Raw genomic sequence first — 18,343 nt, forward strand, 5'->3', positions numbered from 1 at the left:
AGGGATTAACACCACGTCCCCCTGGCAGGTATTTGACCTCAATTGCTTGTTTAAAGACGTAACTGCTATGGTTTCATGGAGTTATCCAGTGGGTTGTAAATCAAAGCCCTATTAGAAGACCCTGAGATAAAATTCCCCTTATGGGCACGTGCAGGATTTGGCGTTTCAATGTAATAACTTTGGTAATGGAGGTGAATATTTGTAGGAAGAGAAAGGCACTTTGGAAATGCCTGGATAAAAGGCATTTAAGACTTTGTACCTGAAATAATCAACTCTGCACCTGTCACCTTGTATGTCCCAATCCCAGTACCTTTCTGATGATCCACTGCATCAGTCCCATGTAGTATAACATGGACATCACAGTGCTGAAGAAAATCACAATTGGCAGGACCTGGGGATGGGGGAACAGAGTTAGTTATAGGTCAGTGGTGACCCCAATAATATTGCAGGTTTACTATTAGGTCTCCTCTCTGCCTCCTCTCTCCATCAGAGACACCATAACAATGCTGGAAATGCCTCTTGAACTGACAACCCTTTTTACCAGGCAGATTCCCTCTCTAAGTCCCTTATTCTAATTTCTTCTAGATAGGCTTGAGTGTCAAATTGATTTGACTATGTCCCCTGAAAGTTCAGGTGTTGGAAACTCAATACCCAGATTCATATGTTAATGGCACTTGGAGGTGGGGTTTTTGGGAAATAATTAGGATTAGATGAGGGTGTGGAGGTGGGGCCCCCATAGTGGCAGTAGTGGCTTTATTAGAAAAGAGATCTGAGAGAGTTCACTTGCTCTGGCTCATCATCTGATGCCTTCTGCCATGTTATGAGGACCAAGAAGGTCCTTATCAATGCCAGCATGTTGGAATTAGACTGACCCACCTTAAGTTTGTACTCTAAATAAACCTTAATTCTTTTTAAATTATCCAGTTTCAGGTATTTTATTATAACAGAAGAAAGAAGGCTAAACAGTATATTTCATAGAAAATGTGACCTCTCCCCTTCTTTTTTTATTTTACTTTTTTTAGTTTTAGGTGGACACAATATCTTTATTTTATTTTTATGTGGGGCTGAGGATCAAACCCAGTGCCTCATGCATGCCAGTTGAGCACTCTACCACTGAGCCACAACCTCAGCTCTGACCTACCCCCTTCTATGATGAGGTTTTCTTATAGAAAATACACAATTTTGGGGGGAATTTTGATAGCTAGAGCCACAAACTGAAGGCCACTGGCAAATATTCCTATTTTCCTGATATTAAAAAGACATGAGCTTCATCACTAATTAGCAGAGTAACCTGGGTCAAGATGAATAGTTAGGTACTTCAGATCCTTATTTGTAGCAGCTGTGTGGTTCAGACAATTTATGGTTGATATTTGCACACAGTGCCTCCCATGGAGTATGCATTTATTCTTTTAGCTTTAGAAATAAAAATTATTTTACCTATAGATTTTTGAATCACTAAAGTGATGACATTTTGAAGACTAGGTTAGTCCTGTGTTAAAGAAGGATGTAACTGGCTAGATCCTATTTCTCTGTTGCTCTTTTGGAACCTGCAGCCTGTGTTTCTACAGGGAGCAGTTTCCACCTACATAGACCACACACAGCTGTGGGCCAGGTCTCTACTCAGCCCCACTCCACCTCAACAATTCCCCACTGTTCCCCCAGCTAAATGGCCAGATGATCTGCTACCAGAGACACAGAATGGCCAAGGACAATTTGTACAAGATCTAATTTAGAAAAAATCTATTAATAATATATACTAAAAGACATTTTGTGCCAGTATCAAAGCTCACTAGGAGCCTCTTATTAGTTTTAATGGGTAGGCAGAACTTTCCTGAAAGCCTGAAGGAGTTAAAGGGGCTCATCCAGGGATTCTGAGTTGGCAGGAAAGCAGAAAGGCCACTGCCCTGGGACAAGAGAGGAACAGACAAGGTCTGAAGCACCCTTATTGTCTGCATAGCAAGTTACTCCTTCCTGTGGTTTTATTCTTTTTCCAAATCTCAATTCATTTCACGATATAAGCATCTTTCTATCTCACTCTATAAACGCTTGACCCTTCTCAGATAAGGCTTAGTTATCTCAGCACCAGAGCATCAGGTCAGCAGCTTTAGAAAAGATTCAGACCTTGATCTGATCATTGTACATTTATACATGTATTAAAATGTCACACCCCATGAATATGGACAATTATTATGTGTCAATAAAAAATTAGAAGTAGGGCTGGGGATATAGCTCAGTTGGTAGAGTGCTTGCCTTGAATGGACAAGGCCCTGGGTTCAATCCCCAGCACCACCAAAATAAATAAATAAATAAATAAATAAATAAAATAAAAATTAGAAGTATATTTAAAAAATCCAATGTGGGGTGCAGTAGCATACACCTGTAATCCCAGCTACTCAGGAGGCTGAGGCAAGAAGATGGCAAGTTCAAAGCCAGCCTCAGCAACTTATTAAGGCCTTAAGCAACTAGTGAGACCCTATTTCAAAATAAAAATGAAAAGGGCTGGAGATGTATCTCAGTGGTTAAGTGGTTAAGTGCCCCTGAGTTCAATCCTGGGTACAAAAAAAAAAAAAAAGATCCAGCATAAAAATATGCCTAACTAAATGGAGCATTTTGAGGAAAATTTGGAATCTCTAAGGGAGAAAATGTATGAACATTAACGCCACAAGAGAACAAGCTGAAGAAAAGCCCAAATATAACTTTCTGAATCAATATTTGCAGGGACTTGCCAGAAGAGGGTGAATTTTCTGGTGCTTGAGGGAACCCCAAGAGGGAATTGACTGTGGGGAACTGACTGTGCCTAGACAGAGGCCAGGCTGCCTCTCTGTTGATTAGCAGAAGGCTCATCCATCAAGATTGCTTCAGCAAAAGTAGTACCGGAGGAAAGATGAAAAAGGTGTAGCCTGGGGATGGCTCTGGAAGAACACGGGTTAATGTGCTTGAGCAGCTGTCCCAAACTGCCTGAGACTGAGGAGTGCAGAGTGCAGAGGTATTACCTGGAAGCCACTGGGGACCATATGCCCACTCATTGCCAAGCGCATAAAGTTCTTTCTCCCGAATCTGAAGTTCGAGATACTATTACCCCATAGGATTCTTCATAAATACCTCAGCCAAGACCACCCCCAACTCCCAACATTTGGATATTTGTGACTTCCCCTAGATATTTCCCTTAATGCTATACAGAATTAACCTGGTGAAATGTGTGCAATCCTCTGACATCAGATAACACTGGAAATGCAAAAGGCTGGTGATGTGTTGCATACCTAAAACAAGTCCAGCAATTATATACCTGGTGTTTGGTCAGATTGTTCAGATAGAACATCTACAAAGATTGAGAAGCTCCTGACAAGAGAGGGATTGCATGGAAAAAGTTTGGATTTACCTTAAATGCAAAGAAGTGGTCTGTGTATTTTTCACCAAAGACAAATCTAGCACCAGCATCAGTGTAACCCAGAAAAATCTGATTTGAGAAAGAAAAAGAAATCATTAAAACCACTGAAATGGTCGTTACAAGCCATCATATCACTAGGCTCTGCAGAGGATGAGAACCATGTCCAATGAATGGCATAGAGCTGTATTTTTAAATTATGTCTGCATAAAGATATCTGTCATGTCTGACATTTAGTCTGACTCTAGGATGCTAAAGAACAAGCTGAGTGTGGTAAATTTCTCTAGCAAGCCAGAGATAGTACACAGGTGCCACTTTTTACCACTGGATGCAAAGGAAGCACATTTCTCTGTTTAGAAACCAGCTTATAAGGGTAACATCCCTATGGGCAAGGTGATGGGGGAACAGGAATAGGGGATGGATGCAGTAGACAATATAGGTAAGGTCAGCAGTAATCATAATTAACTAGACAGATTAATGTATTCCACACAAACAGGTATTTGTTTGATTCATACTATGGAATTAAAATCTGGGTCAAATATTACAGACTTATAAACCTATTTCTGAGATGCCTCAAGGATTACATCCAAATGTTAAAAGCATCTTAAATGTAAAGTATTCTTTTGAAACACTTACCTGAACTTGTGTGCCCAACCAATTGAAAGCAATAAATCCAGGATTAGTCCTTAGAATTAACAGTCCAAGAAGAAATTGTAACCCAATTCCCCAAAAGACAAGTCTCCAGTAAACCTATGCAGAATGACAGAGATATTATCTTATTAGAAAGTTAATGCCGACTTTAGCATAAACATCAAAAGAATCACTGATTTTTTCTTTGGGAGGCCTGAGGAGCCAAGAGCAGAGGGTCTTTTGATAGAACCATAGCTTCAAAAGCTTAAGATTGCATTTCCTCTCCTTAAACCTAGGATTCAAGTCTTTAGTGCTGGTGAATAACCACTAAGTTCTGATAAGTAACTTAGACACAAAGAGTAGTCTAAGAAGTGTCATTAAAGGAGGAAGGACCTGGCTGTTCTAGTCTTACTGTAAGTATTAGACAAATATAATTACTTCTCCTGCCTGGAAAAAGGAAAGGCAGAACATGATTTCTCAGTGTGTCTGAGGCTTGTTGATCTGACAATTTTATAAGTGAATTAAATGAAATTCTACCCTATTGAGGGGCTCTTGTTTTGCTATAAAAGGAACCAATGACCTGTAATGCAGATGCAGGATGTGCACCAGAAATGGACAATCATCTGTTTTCATTTTTGGTGGGGAAATGAGGTCTGAAAAAACCTATGGGAGCAAAGGCCCAGTCAGTGGAGATGCTTACCCAAACAGGGCAAGTGATTTGGATCATATCAGGTGAACTTGGCCTCAGATTAATGCTTTTTCCTTGGATCAGTCTTTTAGTCAGAAAATTCTTCCAGGGCTTGCCATCATGATTCATATGTGAGAGCTTCTAGGTCTCAGAATTCTTGCCCATTTCATGAGTTACAGGCTGACAGACAAGAATGAGGATTGGATTCAATTGGGGGAAAAAACTGTATAAGGACAATTTTTTTGGAGTAGAAAAGCCTGAATTGCAAATGGAACTTTGATAAAGTGCAGGATCAAGTGCAAACTATTAAGCAATTTGTAGTCTTGGAAAACTGAGATCAAAATGAATGTGATTTTCTCTGTATGTATGTTGGATAGAGGCAGGGTATACATGAGTAGAAATAGGATTTGACAAGGAGAGAATGTCCCACTGGTTGTGTAACTGGAAATTACTGAAAATGGATTGAGATAGTAATAGACAGTACTTTGAAGGTTCCAGAAGAAGGGCAACTTAACCACTTAAATTACAGAAAATTAAGAAAAATATTGAATAGTTAAATACTTTTTTTTTAATGAGAGAGAGAGAGAGAGAGAGAGAGAGAGAGAGGGAATTTTATTATTTATTTTTTAGTTATCGGGGGACACAACATCTTTGTTTGTATGTGGTGTTGAGGATCGAACCCGGGCCGCATGCATGCCAGGCGAGCGCGCTACTGCTTGAGCCACATCCCCAGCCCCAAATAGTTAAATACTTTTATGATCATTATTTTGATCATATTTTTCACGTGGGGAGGGAAAACAAAACAAAACAAAAAGTCCAACCAATTTCATACTTACTCTGGTTGGGTACTTGGAAAATATAAACAACAGGATAATGTACATTATGAGTCCACCAAAGGACACCAGCTGCTGTTGGCCCAATTTGGCAGTGTCGAAGATCAGCCAGAATATGATCCCTAGGATCAATAAGCTCCAAATCACCCTAAGGAAACAAAAGGGAGGCATTGGGATAATTTGTTGTGCTAACCTGAGGCTTAAACTGACAAATTTAAAAATGCAGACAAGTGTAACATACCCTGGCACCAGGAAGCTACACTTTCACTTTCACATATTGTAACAGACTCTTTTTGGTTGTGGCTAAAAATGGCAAATAACCCCAAAATTAAACAATGTGCCCCCCTCATTCTGCAACTCAGGCCCTTTACCAGCTCACAGATACACAAAGGGATCAGAGAGAAGAAAGGACATTTGGAGAGGAAGGTCTGGTTATTTCTTTAAAATAGCTATCTGGATTCTCTCTACCTTGTCTTTGGGGATAGGTAAGATGTTAGCTTTGTCCCTTTAATGGAGAATTTGAAAGGTGTCCTCTGTAGCTTGGGGGCCTCTACAGAGCTAAATTGGATACTAGGCTGGGTTCTGACTCCCTGGGGAGTCTAATGGGCATGACAAGGATGATTCATTGCTTTGATGGCAGAACCAGAAAGACTGTTTGCCATGTTGGGACTGCACAATCCTGATTTATTAGGGCAAGGATGTATGAAGTTTCTTGTTAGAATCCTTGGGGTGTCTCTATGTTGAGAGAAGTCCTGGGAACAACCCAGTAGGGCCACCTGGAAGGAGAGGAGATCCTATAAAGAAAAGTCGAAGGAAAAGCCTATAGTGGTCACTGAAGGAAGTGCGTCCTAGAGGAGAGTGGGCTTTGGCAATTCATAAGGCCCTTCCTCCAAGGAGGGGGGTCTCCTGCCCAGAGCAGGAAGCAACCTCCCTGAGTTGGAACTGTCCTGGCCTTGATCCCTAGATTTGAGGTTGGTAGAGAAGCAGAAAACAAGGAGAAAAGAGAAACACAAGCCAAATCTGGGATGGTAAGATAGAATCTTGGCTGTGTTCCTAGTTTTCATTATTGTATGGGCTGGGACAGCTTCATATTAAAAATATTCTGGGGTTGGGATTGTGGCTCAGCACTAGAGCGCTCACCTCGTATGTGCAAGGCCCTGGGTTCAATCCTCAGCACCACATAAACATAAGTAAAGAAAAAAAAGGTAATGTGTCCAACTACAACTAAAAAATAAATATTAAAAAAATACTTCTGTAACCATTGGATTATTAACTAAGAGTGGGCAGAAGGGGCTTGAGGTTTTGGCATTTAATACAAAATATGGGATAGATAGTTCCCATTGAATAAAACGGAAAGAATGATGGATGAAAAAATTGTTGTATTTTGGTTACAATCTGTAGGTCATGATTTTAATATGTTGGTTAGGCAAAAAGTCAGAAGCTAATTGTCCTTGATATCAAGACAATTTTTAAACCCCAATTTTTAGGTAGCAAAAGCCAATGAAAGACATTAGAGAAAATGAAAGCCTAATTGAAAAATTATTGGAAGTGTAATAAGGAAATGTAAATAGAGAGATACCAGTTGACCTAAATTAACCAGAAATAGATTAAAAAAGAAAGGTTTATGCTTATCACAACATTTATAGTAGCAAAAAATTTCTAGATGTAGTAGTGCATGCCTATAATCCCAGTGACTCAGAGGCTGAGGCAGAAGGATCACAAGTTTGATCACTAAGCCATGGCAACTACTTGGCAATCTACTCTGGTAGATTCAGTAGGTGAGCTATTATCAAAATATTAAAAAATTAAATGGGCTCTAGATGGAACTCTGTGGAAGAGCACCAGAGCACCCCCTGGGTTCAATCCCTAGTACTGCAAAAAAAAAAAAAAAAAAAAAAAGATAAAAAGCAAAAAATTGTTAATAAAATAAATGTTCAACCATAGAGGAACTAAAAAAAAAATTCACGATTGAATACATTTTATAAATAAGATAAATAAGTTGTATTAGGAATATGTATAATTTGTGGGGCTGGGGCCTTGTACAAAGCCCTGGGTTCCATATCTAGTGCTACAAAAGCAAACAAGCAAACAAACATATGCCACCCCCCCCCAAAATAACTTGCATAAGAAAATAGTGTTGGCCAGGGGGGTATCTCAGTGAAAGAGCACCTGCCTATTATGTACAAGACTTGGTTTGATTCCCAATACTGCAAACAAAACAAAACAAACAAAAACCTATATTTGTCATTTTGTATTTATGAATAAAGTCTTTAAACAGGTACTGAGATTAGATTTCATGTTGCTGTTCCCTGACCAGTGCCAGGACAGAGCTTACTAATTGACCCTGAGGCCATGCTATTGAAAAGAGCTTGGAAGACCTAACACCATTGGTGCAATGACTAAAACCTTATAACTATCTTATACTCTTAACCACTTTTTGATATGTAGGCGTCTCTCTAATGCAGTTCTTAGAAGGTTATTAAGTTAAGGTTTTTTTGACCACATTTTATCATTCAGTATAACTTGAAATTAAGGCTACTGATTGTAGGGATGCTTGAACACATTTCAAATGAGTCATCACCTCATCTAGGCCTTGATTTCCTATTTGTAAAATGAAGGCATCATAATGGATTGCTCCCAAGGTTTGTTTCTAGCTTCAATATCCCATAAATGAGGAAGCAATTTTAGAACAAATTTTTGGAATTGTGTTGGAAAAAAATAATGTCTCTCTCAATTGCAATAAGAGAAGCAATTGCATTTACCACTTCAGCCAGAACCAGTGGCTGTTCAGCAGCATTCTGCCTGGGGATATGATCTCATCAATTCGATGTTCATATTTGGCCATCAAGTGATCCCAGACAACGAAAAAGATGGCAGCCACGGTGATCCCAAAAAGAGGAAGCGCTCTCTGAAAATTCAGCACACAGGCTGCAATCACCAAAGCCAGGTAACCTGTCCAGGAGGCAAACACAGACTATGACCATTTCTGAAGCCGGCTGGGCCCCAGCCTCCAGCCTTAATCTGGCGAAGGGGAGGTTTAATCAAGAACCCATTGAATGCAGGGTGCTTTAACGTGGGTACTGGCTCCTCTGGGGGAGGTTATTATTAACTTATTTATTTCAAAACAAATCCCTACTATTCGCAGCATGAAGACTAGGAGGAAATGTGGCAGGGGCTTCCTCTTCCCTTTTGCCCTTCTACCTGTCCCTAATCCTTTGGCTAAAGAGAAGCTCTACCTAGATGTGAACCAACTCCCTCAATGAAGAGGACTGTCCAGACTGCAGCCTCACTGCTTCCTTCCCTCCCACAAAACCCCCTGGTGCCCAGAAACCAAGAAAGACACAACCTTGAGGACCTAGGCCTTCTGGTTTCCTCAGGGCTGGCCTTGGATAAACCTGATTTCTTTCTGCCAACACTCATCTCTCGGATATTAGTACCCAGTGAGGGGCAGCCCAGATACTTGATTCTGGTCATAGAAAGGGTATTATTTATTTTCTTACAGACTTTAATTCTTGAATCCGGATGCTCAAAGATTTAGCTTTTCTCTTTTTACTCCCCCCCCCGCCCGGCCCCCATTCTGATTCAGTAGGTGAGCTACTATCAGAAAAAGTTTAAGTATTAAAGCAACACTGGACAGAGAGGTATTGGTTTTCTAGGTCTGCAGCTTAGAATTGGCCTAAGCTTGAGTAGGGAAATAAACCTACCAACAATCTCTAAGTGCTACAGTATTTCTAAGGAAAAGAGTGGGAGCAATGACTAGAGCAGGCTTTTGAAGAAGCAGATTCTCAGATGAGAATAAGGTTCCTGTTTTTAAAGGTCAGCAAGCTACAGTCTGCTGGTCTGCTCCTTGTTTTGTAGGTGGCAAGTACAAATACATTGTTTGCTTGTGTTTGTAGTCTATACATAAAGTTTTATTGAAACAGAGCTATGTTTGTTTAAATATTGTCTGCCTGTTTTTATTTAAAAAATTTTTTAACCACAATGGCAGAGTTGCATTGTTTTGATAGTATGTATAATATATCACCAAGCCTAAAGTACAACCTGCTACAGGGAAAGATTATCAACTTTGCTGTTTCTTGTTTCAGCTGAAAACCAGTGACACTTGTGACACTGGTGGTACAGCAATCTTGGATTAATGTCTGTAGATTTGAGTGGGATCATTTACATTTTGTAGACAGAGTGTTCTTATTTATTTATTTATTTATTTATTTATTTGTACTTGGAATTGAACCCAGGGTGCTCTACTCCTGAGCTATACCCCCAGCATTTTTACTTTTTATTTTGAGTCTTGCTTAACCTTGTTATCTTGCTTGCTAGAATTGCTGGTGTGTGCCACTGCCCCAGCAGGAGTGTTCTTTAAAATGGGATATGAAGGGAGTAAAAGCAGGAGATATTCTGGTTCTGCCTTCAGGCAAGAGCAGTGGGCTAGTTGGCTCTAGGCTCTACATCCTGTATTCACGTGCTGCAAGTAGGTTTTTGTTTTGTGACCATCACTGTGTCTGCCAGTTACTCAAGTTTTTCCAGATTTGCATTAACCAATGCACCTCTCCAAATCCATATCACAATGACAAAATCTTTGTGAGCCCCCAGAGCAGGGTAGGTGCTAAAGTTTGAATGTTTTCCCTAAAGTTAACAACTTAATGCCCAAATTTTTATGTTAATAGTTAGGATTAGATGAAGTCTGATGGTGGGGCCCCCACGTGACATTAGTGGTTTTACAAAAAGAACAGAGAACCAGTCTAGCATGCATACTCTGTGTCAAATTAGGATTCCTTTTGCCACATTATGGTGCACAAAGAAGGTCCTTGCCAATGTTAGCACCTTGACATTGGACTTCCAAGCCTCTGGAACTGTGAGCTAAATACACCTCTATTCTTTATAAATTACCTATTCTATTATATAAAATGGTATTTCTATTGCTTCTTGGTATTTACCTGCCAGTAAACTGCCCCAAATGATGTATCGAATAGTGGTTTTGTGTTTTTTATAAAAATCATAAACTGTATCGTACTTCCTTTCCAAATACCTGGAACATAAAAGCAAAAATGCAGGGAGGAGTAAACATGAAATAAACCGTGATGCTAAGGCTAGATTAATCTTTATAAAGCAATCAAGAAAACAACAAACATTCACAAGGTATATGTCTTACAAAATAGAAATGGTAAATTTATTTCATTTTAGATGAAAAATCAGCCATGGGTTGGATTAATCTTCACAGAATTGAGTGTGCCAAACCCTGAGGAATTAGATGTAGAAACATGTTCCTGGGAACAAAGCAGGGAAGATGAGTAACTAACTAAAAGCTGAGATACCCCATATTTCACTGCAGAATTGTCACCACCACAGTAACGTATATTCATGAGAACTCTGTGCAACTTAATCTTGTACCAAAGACAATTTAGTAATAAATCATTTGTAAGTAATAGCAGCACAATTTCTTTTAAAAGATTCATGTAACAATTGTACCCCACTTTTTTTGCAAAAAATTTTCACATAAAATCTGGAGATTATGTGGTAAAATATGGTAAATCATAAGAGTCCTTCTGAATAGGAAGTATCAGAATAGAACAGTCATAATGATGGGTATTATTGCATGTTACTCTCATTGTTATGTGTGTGTGAATATGAGTACTGAGCATTAGAAATGCTCTGGAAGATCTTGGGTGAATAAAAGTAGAATAAAGACCATGTTTTTCATGATCTATTTTAGAAAAAGCTAATAATATCCACCCTCAGGTGTGAATATGGTGTTTAAAAAAAAAAGTATCAGTGACAGAGAGTGACATTTAATAGGGTACATCTGTCTGTTGTAGGTTGACTTGATTTTTAATTGTAGGGGATGTGTGTTGTTCATTATAGCAACCTGACTCACAGAGCAGAGTGGTTGGAGAAACACACTTAGGTTATTTGGTTTATCTAGGTTGAACAATTTCCAAATGCCTGGTGGTTATTTCAGTACCAATAACACAGTGAAACCTGAGTATATCTGACCATGAGAATTTCTCAGCCCCTTCTGGGTCAAAAAATCATAAAGTAAAATAAAGGATAAAATTCAGTTTCTGGTGGTTAATATTCTTGATGGTTTATATGTGACAAGACTTCCCAACTCTAATTCTGACTGATTCTATAGATACCTTCTTATATATAAAAATCATATTCCTCAAACCCAGCAAGGTGGCACATCCCTGTAATTCCAGCAACTCAGGAGACTGAGACAAGAGGATCATAAGTTTGAGACTCGTCTCAGCAACTTAACGAGACCCTCAGCAACTTAGCAAGACAATTTTTCAAAATAAACAATTAAAAATGATGGGTTGTAGCTCATGGTAAAGTGCCCCTGGGTTCAATTCCCAATATAGGGAAAAATATTCTTTCAGAGATGTAGAATTTTAAATCAAATTTATGTGGGATTTCAAAAATGGACAAATATTATAGTGTTATAATAAGAGTACCAGACAATCTTGGACTAGGGATCCAAGGCTGAAATTTCAAGTTAGTTCTGTTTTTCTCTGGCTGATTGACCTTAGGTAGGTCACTTCTCTGAGCATTTTTCCTGGTCCCAAATTTAAAGGTAATAATTTTGCCTCTCCTACATTATGGTAGGAAACTTGGGATACAAGGTAAGAGGAACAGTTTGTTGAGATTTAAAGTGGATTGAGTTTTGAGAAATCAATTGTTATTGATTGACATTGAGAAGATAAATTAACTACTTTTGTATGGACTGGAGCAATTAGTTGGTAATTTGCACCTTTAATTAGAACACTGTCCTGGGTGAATTTAAATCTAGATATTGGGTTCCCAGAACATCAGCCGTCTGAATTGACTACATCGATCATCCTAGAGCTCCATTAATTTTTCTGAAAATGGTGTTGTGTGGGTGGGGATGGAAGTGTGACAGTTTCTAATAAATCATAACAAGTGTTAAAATTTAGAAGGGGATAAAACAAAGGGACTTATACAAATAGGAGCCCAGGCATCATTATTCCCTGGTTTAAACGCTCTACCCTTTCTGATGTGTGTCCTGGTCATCCTCCATGTCTTCTCCTTCTTCTTTCCTTAGAGAATCCTGCTCAATGTTGACCAGCTCTTCACCCTGGAAATCATTAGAGCTGAGATGAAATAAAAAAAAATACTAGGCATTATGGACTGTGGTCTCCTTTACTCAGAATTGTGACCAGAATTTCCAATAGGTCTTTTTAAATTGTTATGCAAGAAAATGGCTCCTATTATCTACTGCATAGACATTTTTTCCTCCTATAATTATGAAAAATTCAGGATCACACTTATCTCTCCCTTTCCTCCCAGAGGAGCCGTTGGCATTCTTTCCTTATGGGAACAGGCTCATCTTTCTGCTTTTTCTCCTGTCTCTACTGTAATTATTCAACACCAGTTCTGTTTTCAGGCAAGTGTTAAATGAAGTTTAATATTAGAGGCTGCATAAATCTCCCTTTATACTGTACCAACTCCAGTTTCCAAAGGACTGAGACCAAAACTACTTTTATTTTTCTGGCAAGCTCACTGCTTGGTCTGCAGAGGTGAATCCTAGCTCAGCATCTTCAAGAGATGACAAACCAATGTTCCCTTGGGACATAACATCCTTGTATCATTTGGGTTGAAGGGGAATATTAATATTTCCCTTACCCAGCAAGGCCTGCTCTAATTAATGGGATGCAGTATATATTTGAGCCATCTTTCATGGACATTCTTTCTAGGTACCGTCTGAGCTCTCAAATATCCACAAACCATCTTATTCCCAGGAAGGCACAGAAGGTTTTTTCCCCTTTCCCATTCTGCAATAATGTCTCATCTGATAGGTCTGGCTGTTGTAACCAGCAGCATGGAAGCTTGCGGTGAGGGGTATACAAATGTGGAAAAAGTTTTGAACATGCACCAAGAGATAGGGTGTCAAATTTCAGCTTTTGTCATGTGTTATAACCATTGTGGCCTCTGATTCTCTGTACTTTATATTATAAATTGTTAGCATGCTTCTGAAAAGAAAAAATCTTCAAAGATCACATAGCCCTGTTGGGCGAGGTGATGCAAACCTATAATCTCAGTTACCTTGCAGGGTAGTGCAGGATCACAAGTTCAAGGCAGACCTGGGTAACTTAAACCCTGTCTCAAAATTAAAAACAAAAACAAAAACAAAACAAAACAAAAAAACGGAATGAGGTTGCAGCTTAGTGGTAGAGTATCTCTGGGTTCAGGCCCCAGGACTCAAAAGAAAGAAAGAAAAAGGTCCCTTCAGTCCTCTAATGCCAAACTCTGTTATACTTATGATTCAGATTACCTCACTTTCTGGGATGAACCCCAGAAACTAGGAAGGGGAGAACAAAACCTGAAGAAGGACCAGCTGAGTCCAAACTGAAAATGCTAAGAACAGGGGTAGATTCTTATTTCTTTATTTCCTTCTAAGGTGTAGCTTCACCCAAATTCAAAGTTTGGCTAACAATTGTCAGATGGTTGTTATTTTCTTGCAGTGACAGTGTCCCAAGTTACCTACTCTTTATGCAAAGCCTAGCATTAGTATCCTTTTCTCTTTTTTCAATACTTTGTTATCTTTTTAAAAACACAACACCAAAACCCCTTGACCCCTACAATCATGGGGCATCTGCTCTGCACCTTCCCTACCTGCAAAGAGTTGTCCCTTCCCTGTCTGGCCACTGTAGAGGGTTGCCTTTACTTTTCATGACCACTTCCCTACTTCCTGTTCACTGCAGAACCACTGTGATTATGTTTCTACTGATCAGCTTCTGCCAAAGTCAAACAGGGCCCACTTTGTCAAATCCAGTAGCTATTCCTCAGTCTTTACTTTTCTGATTATAGTTGTAAATAATTTTTTTTAAAAATTTTTTTCATGGCAAAACTGAGATGAAAGTACCGAGATTTCCCATATATCCTCACACAGCTTCCAGACTATAACATCCTGCACCACAAGTGTATATTTGTTACTACTAATGAAGCAGCATTGACACATCGTTGTCACCCAAAGTCCACAGTTTACATTTAAATTCACTTTTAGCGTTGTGCTATGTTAGTATACTAACATATACTCACCATGGTAGCTTCATGCAGAATCGCTTCATTGCCCTAAAAATGCTCCTATTCATCCTGCTCTCCTCCCCAACTCCTATAAACCATTAATCTTTTTACTTTCTCCATAGTTTTGCCTTTTCTAGAATGCCTTATATTTGGGATGGTATAGTAGGTAGCCATTTCAGATTGGCTTTCTTCACTCAGTAGCATGCATTTAAGATCCCTCCAGTTCTCTTCATAGTTTGATAGTTTTTTTCTGGTGCTAAAAAACATTTTGTTGTCTCAATGCACCACATTTATTTATCCTTTCCTACTGAAGGACGTCTGCTTCCAAGTTTTGGCAATTATGAATAAAGCTGTTATAAATGTCTGTGTGCAAGTTTTTATGTGGACTTAAGTAGTTTTCTTTTTTGTTTATGGAAGAATAATTAGCAGCACAAACACTTTTTACAATATATTAAGTGAGATACATTGCTACCTAATAAAAGGGACAGTATAATCTTAATATAGATGACACATGTTGGGTGCAGAGCAGGCTGAACTGTGTTGTCTGCACGGCAGGCTGAACAGATGTTGGCTGAAAGATAGCCCACACACTCAAACCCCCCTCTATCTGGTCCTTTATCACCTGTTTGCCTCAAGTCTGAACATTCAACCCCGCTCAAGGCTGAACACTTAACCCCCCCTTGGGCCAACAAGGCAGCTTGCAGACCCAGAGGCCCCATTAGATTTGGGCTATAAAAACTCCCTCCTGCCAGGACCCCCTCTCTCTTGCTCTCTTTGTCTTTCTTGCGTGCACTCTCTCTCTCTTGCTCTTGCTCTTTCCCTCTTCATCTCTCCTCTCTCTCTCTCTCTCTCTCTCTCTCTCTCTCTCTTTCTCTCTCTCTCTCTCTCCCCTTCTTTCCTTCTTTCTTTTCTCTCTGTTGCACTGCTGCAATAAAGATCTTTTGGTTGCTCTGAGTGTTGTGGTCACTTTTCTTTCATTTGGTGCCGAAACTGGGTTAGAGGGTTAAAACCCACTTTGGGGTCCCTCTACCTTCGGAAGTGCCACTCACCGGATGGCCTGAACCCATTTTCTCGACCGCCAGAAATCCATCCACCACCGACCTTTGGTTGGTGAGTTTCCCCTTCCTGGAGTCCTAAACCCAATGGTGGTGTCAGGAGGATTTGACCGTTGATTGTCCAGCAAACCTCTTTGCCCACCTGCGGGGAGGAAAACACCCCACCACAGCCTTTAAGGCTACGGTGGCCCTCAGGGACTCCTTCCTAGGGCAGATTAGATTCCTGGGTTCAAACTTATTCCCTTCCCTTCCCAGATGGTAGTTTACGAGCATAGGCTTTGTAGGTCTTCCTCGAAGGACTCTGTAACTTCCAGGGACACATAACAGAGAACTGAACATCACAGTCCATCCAGACCTTCACCGTCTCGGTGGCTCTCCTAAAATCCTAGTACTCACACCTTCAAGACTCGGCCGCCAGAGAAAACCTTACCCTCCCCTTCCTCTCTCTTCCCCTGTCTCTCTCTTTCCCTTCTTTCCGGCCCTGGGAGTATCCGGCCTCTCCAGGAGGGGTCCCGAAAAGCCTTGGCCAAGGTCTCCCACGGCTCTGGCTCTGTCCAGGATGAGAGCTTCGACTGTCAGGATTCGGTGACGACCAAACCCTGCAGCTGGAACCTGCCACTAAGGCACTGCTGATTTTTGACTCTAGCGGGGACGCCCCTTTTGCCAATAAACCAGTTTCCTCCTTCTCTCTTACACTATCTTTGCATCTCCTTCCCTCTCCCTTATACTACGTTTGCGTCCCCTTCCCTCCTCCTTATACTACTTTGCGACATGGGTAATGTGTCCTCTCTGCTGGTCGACACTCCCCTACAATGTCTCTTGGATAACCTCAAAACCCTCTCCTTGACACCTGACATCAAACCCAAAAAACTGATCAAATATAGCACCCAGGCCTGGCCCACTTATGCCTTAGACAACCAAAGCAGATGGCCCCCCTTTTGGGTCCCTGGATCCAATGGAGCATTCTAAGGGATCTCTACAATTACTGTGAGCATTCGAAAAAATAGGTAAAAAGCTGCTATATCAAAGCTTTCTTCTTGCTTGTGCTCTCTGCACCTCTTTCAGACCTCTGCAGATTCTTCTAGCTTGCAAACCAACACCCACAACCACTGATCCCCAATCTTCTCCTCCGGACTCATTCACTACTTTTGACCCTACTGATGAATTTCCACCCTATTGCCAGGCTCAAATAGGTCCTCACCCTCAACCTTCTGCCCCAGCCCCTCCACTGTCTCCCCCACCTGAACAACCTGACTTCTCCTCTCCACTCACTGGATCAAAAACCTAAACAACCGCCTTTCCTCAAACCATTGCCTCTTTTCTGAGGTAGCAGGTACTGAAGGAATCCCTCCACCCACTCACTGCTCTCTTCTTCTGTCAGCGCCCACACCAGGTCCCACCAGGTCCTCTTACCAGCTAACCCAAAGCTCAAACAAGCTGAGGAGAGCCCTTGTACCCCTATCAGAGATCTGGTGAAAATGGCCTTTAAAGTTGCTTTGTCATCACTGAAAACAGGTTACTAAGAATTGTCCCTTACAGGCTTTTTGGGATATTCACTCCCATCCTCCCCTCTGCTCTACCTGTTCTACTGCTCAAGTTTTCCTTGCTAGGGAAAATCCTATTCTTTTACATCACTCCTTCCTCATTCTCAGATCCACCGAGCTGCCTTCCCATCTTCCCTTCCTTACCCCAGGCCCACAGAAAAGTCTTAACTGACCTTCTCCAGAAATCTTCACCACGGCTGATGTTAGGACTTTCAGCAAAAGAATCTCTACAAAAAAGTTTAATGTAGATAAACTTCCTATTTTCCTGTTGCCCTGTTTTACTTGGCCACTGTCTGGAAAAATCAGCACTCCAGGGGCTGGACACCCCCTTACTAGTTTTTCACAAAATATGTAAACAAGGCCTCTAGCCTTGAGCTGGGGCTTCACAGAGAAGGCTACATTTCTAAGATAAGGAAGTTACCAACTGGGCTCCATGATAACAGCTGGGGGGCGGGGGAGGAGAGAAAGGTGTGTCGGTTAACTTGCCCAGAACACACACACACACACACACACACACACACACACACACACATAAAAAAAAAAAACCCTGCTTTTTGTGAACTTCTGCAGACTGTGAACTTCTGAGCCCTTTCCCTTACATGTTGGGTACAAAATTTTGAAACAACCTAAACTTGGGGTTCAGGGGATTAATTGATTACAACAGAAGCTGTGCCTTCTGAATCTGGCTGCAACCCAATAAAACTGTTTCCCTATCTTCAGTGCTATCTTAGGTGCCTTTCCTTGTCCGTCCCTACAACAGTATAATTCTATATACTTAAACATTGTTCATGTTTTCATGAAATGGTCAACAGATGTGATTAATTGTGTGCTGCAAATAACAAAATATCTCTTATTAAAATGGAATAATTTGCCTAAATTCAGAAATTTACAAGGATTGTGTCAAAATGTGAATTAAGAAGGGGTTAACAGATGGAAAAGAGAAATTAGAAGGTTCTAGGTATGGATTTAATAGAAGGAAAAAAACGTGTTTCTGGATAAGAGAATCTATGTGATTAAGTAAATAAGAGGGTTTAAGCAAGTGATAAAGAAGGTCTGTGTATGCTGGCTATATAGGTTTAAGTGAGTGCTAAAGAAGGTTTGTGTATACAACTATGGTTAAACAACAACTGTTATTTTGCAATATTGTAATATGTTATTTCTTTAAA

General features: G+C 40.4%; 1 protein-coding gene across 11 annotated transcripts in view; it reads right to left on the reverse strand.

Annotated features, from left to right (window-relative positions):
- Positions 1-18,343, reverse strand: part of LOC143392526 (solute carrier family 28 member 3) — a 109,883-nt gene that overhangs the window by 19,140 nt on the left and 72,400 nt on the right. For 6 of the 11 annotated variants that reach the window (XM_076846112.2, XM_076846111.2, XM_076846115.2 and 3 more), the window contains 7 exons: positions 12,541-12,629; positions 10,471-10,562; positions 8,299-8,488; positions 5,540-5,684; positions 4,022-4,135; positions 3,380-3,457; positions 311-391 (listed from right to left, as the gene is read on the reverse strand). In XM_076846112.2, coding sequence (XP_076702227.2) covers positions 311-391; positions 3,380-3,457; positions 4,022-4,135; positions 5,540-5,684; positions 8,299-8,488; positions 10,471-10,562; positions 12,541-12,629 — 789 coding nt within the window. Of the gene's footprint in view, positions 1-310; positions 392-3,379; positions 3,458-4,021; positions 4,136-5,539; positions 5,685-8,298; positions 8,489-10,470; positions 10,563-12,540; positions 12,630-15,627; positions 15,750-18,343 lie in introns of those variants that run through there. The other 5 variants (XM_076846123.2, XM_076846122.2, XM_076846121.2 and 2 more) reach the window with 4 other exon arrangements.

The sequence above is a fragment of the Callospermophilus lateralis genome, chromosome 2 (genome assembly GCF_048772815.1).
Source record: "Callospermophilus lateralis isolate mCalLat2 chromosome 2, mCalLat2.hap1, whole genome shotgun sequence".
In the NCBI taxonomy this organism is placed as follows: domain Eukaryota; kingdom Metazoa; phylum Chordata; class Mammalia; order Rodentia; family Sciuridae; genus Callospermophilus; species Callospermophilus lateralis.